Source organism: Doryrhamphus excisus, linkage group LG6 (genome assembly GCF_037039965.1).
Source record: "Doryrhamphus excisus strain RoL-2023G ecotype Guam linkage group LG6, RoL_Dexc_Guam_v1.1, whole genome shotgun sequence".
Taxonomy (NCBI): Eukaryota; Metazoa; Chordata; class Actinopteri; order Syngnathiformes; family Syngnathidae; genus Doryrhamphus; species Doryrhamphus excisus.
Window position 1 is genome coordinate 4,472,396 of NC_136362.1, and position 12,931 is coordinate 4,485,326.

Genomic DNA, 12,931 nt, shown 5'->3' on the forward strand with positions numbered 1-12,931 from the left:
TGAGATAATAACTGTCTATATAAGGTCCCACAGTTGACTGTGCATGTCAGAGCACAAACGCCAAGCATGAAGTCAAAAGAACTGTCTGTAGACCTGCGAGACAGGATTGTCTTGAGGCACAAATCTGGGGAAGGATACAGAAACATTTCTGCTGCTTTGAAGGTCCCAATGAGCACAGTGGCCCCCATTATTCGACTAGCCAGGATAGAAGGAAAAATGAATGCAGCAATATTTTCATCCAGGATATCTCTATATATTGTTGCATTCATTTTTCCTTCTATCCTGACTAGTCTGCCAGTTCCTGCTGCTGCTGCATGATGCTGCCACCACCATGCTTCACTGTAGGGATGGAGGCCACTGTGCTCATTGGGACCTTCAAAGCAGCTGAAGTGTTTCTGTATCCTTCCCCAGATTTGTGCCTCAAGACAATCCTGTCTCGCTGGTCTACAGACAGTTCTTTTGACTTCATGCTTGGCGTTTGTGCTCTGACATGCACAGTCAACTGTGGGACCTTATATAGACAGTTATTATATTTCCAAATCATGTCCAATCAACTGAATTTACTGCAGGTGGACTCCAACTGAGTGTATAGTAGACACCAAACGTCCAGAAGGAGGCGACTGGCACACTAGTGTGGGAAGTCCATACCTGCATGAGGAAAGTGGAAGTCAAAAATAATCATTCTAATAATACGATTCCCAATTAAGGGAATAAATCCCAGGTCTTTGGTTTAGTTATGAAATGTTGAATTAATTTCACAGGTGCCTCAACCTGTGGCTGTGTTGTGTTTTTGTGCACCGCCATCTGGAAGTAAATACAGCTTTAGTACAAATGCAGTGAAGCTGTTCTGGTTTGAAATAATGTTTTGTAGAAGATGTGTTAAGATCATTTCATTCAAAGAAGGCCATCTTAAAAAAAATACTACACAATCATATTAGAAAAGTGGTGTAGGTGGTAGCTTAAATCATGTAAATATTACTTATAATTTGCTCCAAATAAAGTCAGGGAAAACTAGTTAAACAATCCTGAAAAGCGACTACATTTATATGGATTTTGAAGTAGATTCAAAGGTAGTTTGGGGTCAAATTTACTAGCAAAGAGTACCTTTTTCATTCAAAAAAAGTAAATTTGACCAGAGTATTTCCCAAGGAAAAGTTGCTTGGGAATTGTGCGTGCAAATTGTTACCTAGCTTTGCTCAAGTAAATGGCACTCCAAATTTTTTTTCAGTGTACTGCCCAGTGGACCGCGACCTCCTCCAGCTGATTTTGGGAGTTCTTTTGTCTCTGGACTGCTCCATGGTATGCCTTCTGCCCCCATCGCCTTGCTTTTCCTTTTTTGGACTGCACTAATGAATACAGATATTCTGGCTGCCACATGAATTACATGTGCAGCATTCTCCATCCATTTAACAGAATACTGAAGGATGTTGACGCTCAAGAATTTGGTCCCAACAGCTTAGACAAGGTAAGATTACAGTACAGCTGTTGAATGACACCAACATGGTTTAGGTTATTCTATGCTTTACAGTGTCAAAACCTTTTTTCAAGTCGAAGATTGGTTTGAAATTGGAAACGGACAAGGATCTACGTTCTTATATATTGAATGACAGCTGATGCCTTCCATACACAAGGAAAAACTGCCGCAGAAATTGAGAGAGTGAGATTTGTGGTTACAGGAGTTATTGATGTACAATTGAGTTCTTTCAACATAAAAGTATCAATGCCCAATCTGCATCTTTTGTTTTAGAATATTTAATCCTTAATCCATTTGTAGAAAGCTTGCTGGCCACAGTAAAGTAGCAACTCGTCACATTATGAATACATGTACCAGATGATAAATGATGAGTTTTGTTGCTCCATCAGGTTACATCTGGAGGTGTTTGATAAAGACATGGACATGAAGGATGACTTTATGGGAAGGTACTGCTTCCAGTACACATTAGTAGTGTTGTTATTATCGATACTGTCACATACTGCAACTGCTTGATAATACTGCTTACTACCTCCAGCGCAGCGATGCCAGTATTGAGAAGAGCACCGCCATCCTCCTTTATCTACACTTTATTGTCCGATTCACAAGAAAAATTATGTCACACACTTACAGTATATTAAAGACAGGTTGTAGAATTTGATATGGTTGGAATCATTTAGAACATTCATGTAGAACGCAAATGATATTAAATATATATGTATAAATATCAAATATTGCAGTGTAAATAAATAAAAATAAACATGAATTAGAGAAAAGAAATCCATTCCATTATCAAGTGGTTGAAATAATTGTCATGTTTCTCAACATGCAGGCTGAAGGTCAAACTGAAGGACATAATTGATTCTCAGTACACGGATCAGGTATGGAAACGGCTTATATTATTGTCATTGAATTGTTCAAGCATTCAAAGGATTGTGTGTGTTTTATGTATCAGTGTATCAGTACACGCTCAGTGATGTCAAGTCAGGTCGCGTTCACCTGATCCTGGAATGGCTTCCAACAGCCTCGGAGGCAGACCAACTGGATAAGGGGGGTGCTTCCAGAAGAAGAAAAAGCGTACTAATGCTTCATTCAACTATAAAAAATACTAATATCGAACCATTCTCTTCAGATTCTCAAGTTCTACTCCAGGCAGTCCTACCAGAACAAAGCCGTTCCATCTGTGGGACTTTTGTTTGTCTTCATCGAACAAGCAGATGGTTTACCAGTAAGTGAGTCGAGGAGGTACTGAGGAGGCATGATCTGTTTTATTATGACCCATGTGGCGTGTCAACAGGTGGAAAAGAGTGGAAAAGAGCCAAAAGTGGGAGCGGATATGCTTCTTGGAAAAACATCCCACAAAACTACTGTGAGACTACTAAGCGTGGCAACTAGCCAAATAATAACCAGGGTATTGGCATCCGGGACTAACACGTCCATCTTTGCTGTAGGTGTGTGATCGCACGACATCACCTCAGTGGAATGAGGCGTTCTGCTTCCTGGTTCATGACCCTAGAGAAGAGAATGTTGTTGTCAAGGTAAGTTAACAATATTATTTTTAGTATTTCCACCATGTGATATCAACAAACTTGACTTGTATTACTACCTTTACACTTTGTTTCTCCAGCTCTCTCACAGCTGGACGTTGCCCATGGGTTCCTTAGTCGTCCCAATCAGAGAGCTGCTCTCGGAACCAGAACTGGTCCTGGATCAGTGGTTCCATCTGGATGGCGCCTCCCCAGAGAGTCAGATTCTTCTTCGAGCTGAACTCAAGGTAGGCGATCTCTCATTCTAGTCTTAACTCGCACCAGACTTCACATGCAATTGTTGCAGATGCTGATTCCGAGCAAATGTCCTCGTGGTGATCATGAGGCTAAATTCACTTCCAAAGACTCCGACCGCTCGACTGAGCAGCAGAAACGGGAGGCAGATGTGATGCAAAAGTGAGCGCTGCGTATATCCAAGCACACTAGTCTCAGGTCTTATTTGGTTTTCATGCTACATTGGGTTCTTAGGTCAAGTTTGGTGGACACTCCGGTAGAAACTCTTTTCTATGTCTTATCCTCACTAGGGTTGGGGTATGCTGGAGCCTGATTTGGGGCGAGAGGCGGGGTACACCCTGGACCGGTGGCCAGCCAATCCCAGGGCACATACAGTGCATCCGGAAAGTATTCACAGCGCTTCACTTTTTCCACATTTTGTCAAGTTACAGCCTCATTCCCAATTGTATTAATTTAATCTCTTACCTCAAAATACTCCACTCCACTAATGAACTGCACTAATGAATACAGATATTCTTGCTGCCACATGTGCAGCATTTTTGGTAGGTTGAGCGTTGTTGCGCTTCCACCTGAATTGGCATCAGCTGTTGGGGCTCGATTGCGAGGCGGTGCCAGGGTTATTGATGGGTCTTGGCGTCACCGGGGCGCTCATTGTTCCTTGCTGTTCACCTGTCGAGGCTGTGTTGGCGCGCTCCGGTGGCGGGCTCTGGTCTGTCGTGCCATCAGCAGCGTATGTGAAAGGTAGGCATAAAATTACTGGGCGTGTACCGGTGACGGTGCATCATGTGACCGCAGCCATGGTTGTTTTAATTTGCAGCGGGGTTGGTTGTTGAGGACCTGGCGTGCATTTTGGAGGGCTTGCAGGAAGTGCAGTGTCAGCCTCTTGAGGCTAGGATTGCACTGGCTGTGTGTTAAGCTACCTTTGCTCCGGTAAGCTGCCGATGCTTTAAACAAGCAGAAAGCTAACTTTAGCACCACATGTTGTCTGTCTCAAAGTTAAATGATCTGGTTAGATAATTATTTTTCTTTTTTGTGGTTAGCACAGAGAGGTTGTCACGTTCCGGCTTGGGAGCTTTACGGCACGACCCCAGGATGCAGAGATGAGGACCCAATAGCAGGTAAAAAGGCATTTATTGTTGATACTATGCAGCAGACCAACGCACTAGCATGTTCAACAGAGAAAACAACATCAATGACCCAACAAAGAAAGGAGCGCGCACCTGAACCAAATAGGCATCACAAATAATGAGAAACAGGTGCGGGAGATAATGGACATCAACTGAAAACACAGCAGAGCAACACAGGAAGGAAATACAAAACAAGGGCATGAACGAGGAACTGAGGAAAACTAAGAGCTGTCACAAGGGGGTGACAGACGTTAAACTATTTGTTGGCAAATTCAGGTTCAACATTCAGTGTGTGTGTAAAATGTTGCAGATTGAATAGTTTAACAGGCTAACACACATAATATTGTTTGAAGCAATGTCGGTTCATATTCCTGGATTCTATTTTTCAATTTCTCTAGGGTTCTCAACGGAAAGCGAATTCTGACTCCCAATGCCGAAGGGCCTCTGTGGCCTGGGTTGGTGGGGGAGTGGGGGGAACCGATTCCCCTCGCGCCATCAGATCCAAGAGCAGGGACAGCTGGTCACCGTAATCGTCGGATTCCTCTCCCGGTGGCTGACCTTGGTCGAGGTTTTTCTCTTTCCTCGTGCGGTAGCGCTGGAGTCTCAGGGGTTTTGTCCTTCGGCGGTAAGGATGTTTTGCAGGTCTTGGGATGAGGATTTACAGGTTTTACAGGTTTTACAGGGTTCACAGGGTTCACAGGGTTCATATTCCTGGATTCTATTTTTCAATTTCTTAGGGTTCTCAACGGAAAGCAAATTCTGACTCCCAACGCCGAAGGGCCTCTGTGGCCTGGGTTGGTGGGGGAGTGGGGGGAACCGATTCCCCTCGCGCCATCAGATCCAAGAGCAGGGACAGCTGGTCACCGTAATCGTCGGATTCCTCTCCCGGTGGCTGACCTTGGTCGAGGTTTTTCTCTTTACTCGTGCGGTAGCGCTGGAGTCTCAGGGGTTTTGTCCTTCGGCGGTAAGGATGTTTTGCAGGTCTTGGGATAAGGTTTTACAGGTTTTACAGGTTTTACAGGTTTTACAGGTTTTACAGGTTTTACAGGTTTTACAGGTTTTACAGGTTTCACAGGTTTTACAGGTTTCACAGGTTTCACAGGTTTCACAGGTTTCACAGGTTTCACAGGTTTCACAGGTTTCACAGGTTTCACAGGTTTCACAGGTTTCACAGGTTTCACAGGTTTCACAGGTTTCACAGGTTTCACAGGTTTCACAGGTTTCACAGGTTTCACAGGTTTCACAGGTTTCACAGGTTTCACAGGTTTCACTTTCTTAGGGTTCTCAACGGAAAGCGAATTCTGACTCCCAACGCCGAAGGGCCTCTGTGGCCCGGGTTGGTGGGGGAGTGGGGGGAACCAATTCCCCTCGCGCCATCAGATCCAAGAGCAGGGACAGCTGGTCACCGTAATCGTCGGATTCCTCTCCCGGTGGCTGACCTTGGTCGAGGTTTTTCTCTTTACTCGTGCGGTAGCGCTGGAGTCTCAGGGGTTTTGTCCTTCGGCGGTAAGCATGTTTTGCAGGTCTTGGGATGAGGTTTTACAGGTTTTACAGGTTCATATTCCTGGATTCTATTTTTCAATTTCTTAGGGTTCTCAACAGAAAGCGAATTCTGACTCCCAACGCCGAAGGGCCTCTGTGGCCCGGGTTGGTGGGGGAGTGGGGGGAACCGATTCCCCTCGCGCCATCAGATCCAAGAGCAGGGACAGCTGGTCACCGTAATCGTCGGATTCCTCTCCCGGTGGCTGACCTTGGTCAAGGTTTTTCTCTTTCCTCCTGCGTTTGCGCTGGGTGCTGACCCAGGGGGTAGCGCTGGAGTCTCAGGGGTTTTGTCCTTTGGCGGTAAGGATGTTTTGCAGGTCTTGGGATGGAATGAGGGCACCCAAGTTTGTTTGGCTTGGGGGTCTCAACGGAAAGCTTGCAGCTGAATTTGTGTAGGCAGAAGTCGGTTCTATGTTTATACGACCTTTCGTTGGGGAGTTACTGGCGAAAAACGTCGCCCATTGAGATTGCATTGTTGGAAGCAGCAGTCCATTAAAGTGACCACAAGATGGTGGTATTTACCGAGTAGAATAGCATTACTTTAAAGTGACCCCTAGTTGGCAGTACATAGCAAGTAGAAATAGCAGCCTCCCCCCTCCCTCACCCCCTGCCTTCCTCATTTGGGCCCAGCCTTCCACACCCCAGTCCCCGAGCCCCCCAGCCTTCTACATTTAGGCCCAGCCTCCCCCGTCCCACACCCCAGCCCCCCACTCCCTCGCCCCAGCCCCCCCAGCCTTCTTACACTTGTGCCCAACCTGTGGAGGGCAGTAATACGCCTTGGAGCGTTGAAACAAAAGAGGAAGAAGACAGACTGGCAGAGAATGGTGGTATCAACGGACCAGCTAACCGAAGGAAACATGAGTAGTCTGCGCTGCGCCGTTGGGTAAGTAGTCAACATAGATCTCGTTTGAATGTTTGGGTTAGGGTTTTAGGGCTATGGTTGGAGGAGGGTTTTAGGGCCGAGTTAGGGCTGGCTAGGGCGAGTTGGGGCCAGGGCTCTTTAGGGCTGGCTAGGGCGAGTTAGGGCGAGTTGGGGCCAGGGCTGGCTAGGGCGAGTTAGGGCGAGTTGGGGCCAGGGCTGGCTAGGGCGAGTTGGGGCTAGGGCGAGTTGGGGCCAGGGCTGGCTAAGGCGAGTTGGGGCCAGGGCTCTTTAGGGCTGGCTAGGGCGAGTTAGGGCGAGTTGGGGCCAGGGCTGGCTAGGGCGAGTTGGGGCTAGGGCGAGTTGGGGCCAGGGCTGGCTAGGGCGAGTTGGGGCCAGGGCTCTTTAGGGCTGGCTAGGGCTCGTTAGGGCCAGATATAAATTTGACCATCCATTTAACAGAATACTGAAGGATGTTGACGCTCAAGAATTTGGTCCCAACAGCTTAGACAAGGTAAGATTACAGTACAGCTGTTGAATGACACCAACATGGTTTAGTTATTCATTCATTTTCTATGTCTCTTATCCTCACTAGGGTGCGGGTATGCTGGAGCCTGATTTGGGGCGAGAGGCGGGGTACACCCTGGACCGGTGGCCAGCCAATCCCAGGGCACATACAGCGCATCCGGAAAGTATTCACAGCGCTTCACTTTTTCCACATTTTGTCAAGTTACAGCCTCATTCCCAATTGTATTAATTTAATCTCTTACCTCAAAATACTCCATTATGACAATGTGAAAAAGGTTATTATATTTCCAAATCATGTCCAATCAACTGAATTTACTGCAGGTGGACTCCAATTGAGTGTATAGTAGACACCAAACGTCCAGAAGGAGGCGACTGGCACACTAGTGTGGGAAGTCCATACCTGCATGAGGAAAGTGGAAGTCAAAAAATAATCATTCTAATAATACGATTCCCAATTAAGGGAATAAATCCCAGGTCTTTGGTTTAGTTATGAAATGTTGAATTAATTTCACAGGTACCTCAACCTGTGGCTGTGTTGCGTTTTTGTGCACCGTCATCTGGAAGTAAATACAGCTTTAGTACAAATGCAGTGAAGCTGTTCTGGTTTGAAATAATGTTTTGTAGAAGATGTGTTAAGATCATTTCATTCAAAGAAGGCCATCTTAAAAAAATACTACACAATCATATTAGAAAAGTGGTGTAGGTGGTAGCTTAAATCATGTAAATATTACTTATAATTTGCTCCAAATAAAGTCAGGGAAAACTAGTTAAACAATCCTGAAAAGCGAGTACATTTATATGGATTTTGAAGTAGATTCAAAGGTAGTTTGGGGTCAAATTTACTAGCAAAGAGTACCTTTTTCATTCAAAAAAAGTAAATTTGACCAGAGTATTTCCCAAGGAAAAGTTGCTTGGGAATTGTGCGTGCAAATTGTTACCTAGCTTTTCTCAAGTAAATGGCACTCCAAATTTTTTTTCAGTGTACTGCCCAGTGGACCGCGACCTCCTCCAGCTGTTTTTGGGAGTTCTTTTGTCTCTGGACTGCTCCATGGTATGCCTTCTGCCCCCATCGCCTTGCTTTTCCTTTTTTGGACTGCACTAATGAATACAGATATTCTGGCTGCCACATGAATTACATGTGCAGCATTCTCCATCCATTTAACAGAATACTGAAGGATGTTGACGCTCAAGAATTTGGTCCCAACAGCTTAGACAAGGTAAGATTACAGTACAGCTTTTGAATGACACCAACATGGTTTAGTTATTCATTCATTTTCTATGTCTCTTATCCTCACTAGGGTGGGGGTATGCTGGAGCCTGATTTGGGGCGAGAGGCGGGGTACACCCTGGACCGGTGGCCAGCCAATCCCAGGGCACATACAGTACATCCGGAAAGTATTCACAGCGCTTCACTTTTTCCACATTTTGTCAAGTTACAGCCTCATTCCAAATTGTATTAATTTAATCTCTTACCTCAAAATACTCCATTATGACAATGTGAAAAAGTATTTTTTTTACTTTTTTGAATTTATTAAAAATAGAAAACAAAAAATCACATTTACATAAGTAGTCACAGCCTTTGCCATGAAGCTCAAAATTGAGCTCAGGTGCATCTTTTTTCCACTGATCATCCTTGAGATCTTTCTACAGCGTAATTGGAGTCCACCTGCAGTAAATTCAGTTGATTGGACATGATTTGGAAAATATAATAACTGTCTATATAAGGTCCCACAATATTTTCATCCAGGATATCTCTATATATTGCTGCATTCATTTTTCCTTCTATCCTGACTAGTCGAATAATGGGGGCCACTGTGCTCATTGGGACCTTCAAAGCAGCAGAAATGTTTCTGTATCCTTCCCCAGATTTGTGCCTCAAGACAATCCTGTCTCGCAGGTCTACAGACAGTTCTTTTGACTTCATGCTTGGCGTTTGTGCTCTGACATGCACAGTCAACTGTGGGACCTTATATAGACAGTTATTGTATTTCCAAATCATGTCCAATCAACTGAATTTACTGCAGGTGGACTCCAATTGAGCTGTAGAAAGATCTGTGAATACTTATGTAAATGTGATTTTTTTGGTTTTCTATTTTTAATATATTCAAAACATGAATGTAACATGACAAAATGTAGAAAAAGTGAAGCGCTGTGAATACTTTCCGGATGCACTGTACCTTCATGGAGACAAACGTGTGACGTCTCATGTAAGGTTAGTTGTTGTGACCTTTGACCCGTACTGTGCACTTTGCTTCCTCTGTCTTTCTTGTGGTTGGTTCAGGACTGAGCGATGACATCCTAGAGACTCATTTGGATCTCGACGTGGACCCCATGCTGTACGACTCTGCTGCAAACTCAGACGAGGATGTCGTGTACTCCAGCAGCCCTTTCACTGACTCTCAACTGTTGGACGTATCTTTGCTGCCGCCCGCTCTCTGACATCCCTGCTTTGGACATGGAGGATTGTCCTTGTCTTCAATTGCTGCTTGGAACCCCAGCCAAGCCCGCCTCACCCATGTGTGTGATGAAATGGCATTGTGTATATTATGCAATAAAAAATAAGTCAACTAAAGAGACCCACTCCAAAGGGCTGGCCTCTATGTGGTTTATATACGGTATGAATATATGGGTTGGTCAAGTAGTTCAAGGTGGAGGACAGCTGGGCTATGGTGGGTCCCGTGCCTGTATCTAGTGCGGTTAAAATAGAAGGGTGACCGAGCCAGAACCATGCCGAGGGCAAAGGAGTAGCCCCAAGGAAACCCCTCACCCCCTCCACACCCAATTGTAGACCAGCCCCCAAGGTTCCTAACGCAGCAGGGAGGATACTTAATAGGTATCATAGCTACATGACAACCTTCCCTCAATCGTTGGAACAAAGTGACAATTTGAAATCACTGCAGTACTGCCATAACGCCACTAGGTGACAGCATTGCTCCGCTAACACCCTCATAACTCCGAGTTAACTCCCAAGACCCAAAGTTTCCACCGTTTTGGGAAATGTGGTGCGTAAATCCGTGTAAAAATTGGCCATGAAGCTCAAGCATGCGACGAAACGATGAACATGCACACTGTAAGAAGGCGAATAGATGTTACACGCATTATTTTCATGATTTCTGCTTTTCCATCAACTATTTGTTTTTAGTAGAGATGGTGAAATGAGCCCGAAGCCTCGAAGTGTGTCAAGTCTTCCTGAGTCACACTGCTTCCAAATGGTGACCATTTCATCACGTGACCGCTGACGTCATGAGCATCTTATGTCACAGCGCGCATTGAAACGGACTGGTTATTTTGGCGCTAACTTGTGCATATAATGACCACCAAGCAATTGAACTGTTAATGACATGAACTAATTAAAGCATTTTTGTTTGTAATGGCGATCTGTCTTTCACTCGTTGTAGCGAGATTGCTTTGCCTTCCTTCTTCCACCAGATGTCGCTAATATTGCCTTTGACGGAGACAACGCTCCCAATGTGTTCCGGGACAATGTGAAGGACAACAAAGCTCAAGTTTTCATCTTCCGAATACACTCGGACGTTAGGAACACACCATTTCCAGCACATGCATATTTCAACTGCTAAACACATTGCTAGACAGTAGAGTGGGATGAATGCCAATAGTGAACTTTTACTGCAACTATGAAGGATGGCCATCTTGAATTGGATGTATAAGTGTTGGATTATTTACCGGTAAATTTTGTAAAGTGGACTGACATGTTGCTACATGTTTCTGGCCTGAAAGGGCCAGCCTTAGAGGGCCAGCCTTAAAGGGCCAGCCTTAAAGGGCCAGCCTTAAAGGCCCAGCTTAAAGGGCCAGCCTTAGAGGGTCAGCTTTAAAGGGCCAGCTTAAGGGGCCAGCCTTATAGGGCCAGCTTAAAGGGCCAGCCTTAGAGGGCCAGCCTTAAAGGGCAAGCCTTAAAGGGCCAGCCTTAGAGGGCCAGCCTTAGAGGGCCAGCTTAAAGGGCCAGCCTTAGAGGGCCAGCTTAAAGGGCCAGCCTTAAGGGGCCAGCTTAAAGGGCCAGCCTTAAAGGGCCAGCCTTAAAGGGCCAGCCTTAAAGGGCCAGCTTAAAGGGCCAGCCTTAAAGGGCCAGCTTAAAGGGCCAGCCTTAAAGGGCCAGCCTTAAAGGGCCAGCTTAAAGGGCCAGCCTTAAAGGGCCAGCCTTAAAGGGCCAGCTTAAAGGGCCAGCCTTAGAGGGCCAGCTTAAAGGGCCAGCCTTAAAGGGCCAGCTTAAAGGGCCAGCCTTAGAGGGCCAGCCTTAAGGGGCCAGCTTAAAGGGCCAGCTTAAAGGGCCAGCCTTAAAGGGCCAGCCTTAAAGGGCCAGCCTTAAAGGGCCAGCTTAAAGGGCCAGCCTTAAAGGGCCAGCTTAAAGGGCAAGCCTTAAAGGGCCAGCCTTAGAGGGCCAGCCTTAGAGGGCCAGCTTAAAGGGCCAGCCTTAGAGGGCCAGCTTAAAGGGCCAGCCTTAAGGGGCCAGCTTAAAGGGCCAGCCTTAAAGGGCCAGCCTTAAAGGGCCAGCCTTAAAGGGCCAGCTTAAAGGGCCAGCCTTAAAGGGCCAGCTTAAAGGGCCAGCCTTAAAGGGCCAGCCTTAAAGGGCCAGCCTTAAAGGGCCAGCCTTAAAGGGCCAGCCTTAAAGGGCCAGCCTTAAAGGGCCAGCTTAAAGGGCCAGCTTAAAGGGCCAGCCTTAGAGGGCCAGCTTAAAGGGCCAGCCTTAAGGGGCCAGCTTAAAGGGCCAGCCTTAAAGGGCAAGCCTTAAAGGGCCAGCCTTAGAGGGCCAGCCTTAGAGGGCCAGCTTAAAGGGCCAGCCTTAGAGGGCCAGCTTAAAGGGCCAGCCTTAAGGGGCCAGCTTAAAGGGCCAGCTTAAAGGGCCAGCCTTAAAGGGCCAGCCTTAGAGGGCCAGCCTTAAAGGGCCAGCCTTAGAGCGCCAGCTTAAAGGGCCAGCCTTAAAGGGCCAGCCTTAGAGGGCCAGCCTTAGAGGGCCAGCTTAAAGGGCCAGCCTTAAAGGGCCAGCCTTAAAGGGCCAGCCATAAAGGGCCAGCTTAAAGGGCCAGCCTTAAAGGGCCAGCCTTAAAGGGCCAGCCTTAAAGGGCCAGCCTTAGAGGGCCAGCTTAAAGGGCCAGCCTTAGAGGGCCAGCTTAAAGGGCCAGCCTTAAGGGGCCAGCTTAAAGGGCCAGCCTTAGAGGGCCAGCTTTACAGGGCCAGCTTAAAGAGCCAGCCTTAAGGGGCCAGCTTAAAGGGCCAGCCTTAAAGGGCCAGCTTAAAGGGCCAGCTTAAAGGGCCAGCCTTAAAGGGCCAGCTTAAAGGGCCAGCCTTAAAGGGCCAGCCTTAAAGGGCCAGCTTAAAGGGCCAGCCTTAAAGGGCCAGCCTTAAAGGGCCAGCTTAAAGGGCCAGCCTAAAGGGCCAGCCTTAGAGGGCCAGCTTAAAGGGCCAGCCTTAAGGGGCCAGCTTAAAGGGCCAGCCTTAAAGGGCCAGCCTTAAAGGGCCAGTCTTAAAGGGCCAGCCTTAGAGGGCCAGCCTTAAAGGGCCAGCTTAAAGGGCCAGCCTTAGAGGGCCAGCTTAAAGGGCCAGCCTTAAGGGGCCAGCTTAAAGGGCCAGCCTCAAAGGGCCATCTTAAAGGGCCAGCCTTAAAGGG

At 46.8% G+C, this 12,931-nt stretch overlaps 1 protein-coding gene and 2 long non-coding RNA genes across 5 annotated transcripts; all 3 read left to right on the top strand.

Annotated features, from left to right (window-relative positions):
• Positions 1-1,356: 1,356 nt before the first annotated feature.
• On the top strand, positions 1,357-4,816 carry LOC144898547 (extended synaptotagmin-1-like). 2 transcript variants are annotated; one of them, XM_078790964.1, is made up of 9 exons: positions 1,357-1,465; positions 1,864-1,920; positions 2,304-2,352; positions 2,604-2,699; positions 2,769-2,840; positions 2,923-3,009; positions 3,099-3,245; positions 3,305-3,450; positions 3,543-3,643. In XM_078790964.1, the coding sequence occupies exons 2-8, from the start codon at positions 1,892-1,894 to the stop codon at positions 3,416-3,418; spliced, it is 594 nt and encodes a 197-aa protein (XP_078647090.1). In that variant the 5' UTR covers positions 1,357-1,465; positions 1,864-1,891; the 3' UTR covers positions 3,419-3,450; positions 3,543-3,643. The 2 variants fall into 2 exon arrangements, 1 of the variants encoding a protein (XP_078647090.1); XR_013627436.1 differs by lacking the exons at positions 1,357-1,465; positions 1,864-1,920; positions 2,304-2,352 and adding exons at positions 2,455-2,525; positions 4,070-4,182; positions 4,293-4,816 and having other exon boundaries at positions 3,305-3,414; positions 3,543-3,993.
• A 650-nt stretch (positions 4,817-5,466) lies between these two features.
• On the top strand, positions 5,467-8,694 carry LOC144898548 (uncharacterized). 2 transcript variants are annotated; one of them, XR_013627437.1, is made up of 6 exons: positions 5,467-6,804; positions 7,243-7,294; positions 7,376-7,472; positions 8,289-8,359; positions 8,453-8,525; positions 8,607-8,694. It is a non-coding gene; the product is annotated as an uncharacterized LOC144898548 (long non-coding RNA). The 2 variants fall into 2 exon arrangements; XR_013627438.1 differs by having other exon boundaries at positions 8,474-8,525.
• Positions 8,695-8,760: 66 nt separating this feature from the next.
• LOC144898549 (uncharacterized) lies at positions 8,761-10,679 on the top strand. The gene is made up of 2 exons (XR_013627439.1): positions 8,761-9,520; positions 9,590-10,679. It is a non-coding gene; the product is annotated as an uncharacterized LOC144898549 (long non-coding RNA).
• The last annotated feature ends 2,252 nt before the right edge of the window (positions 10,680-12,931 follow it).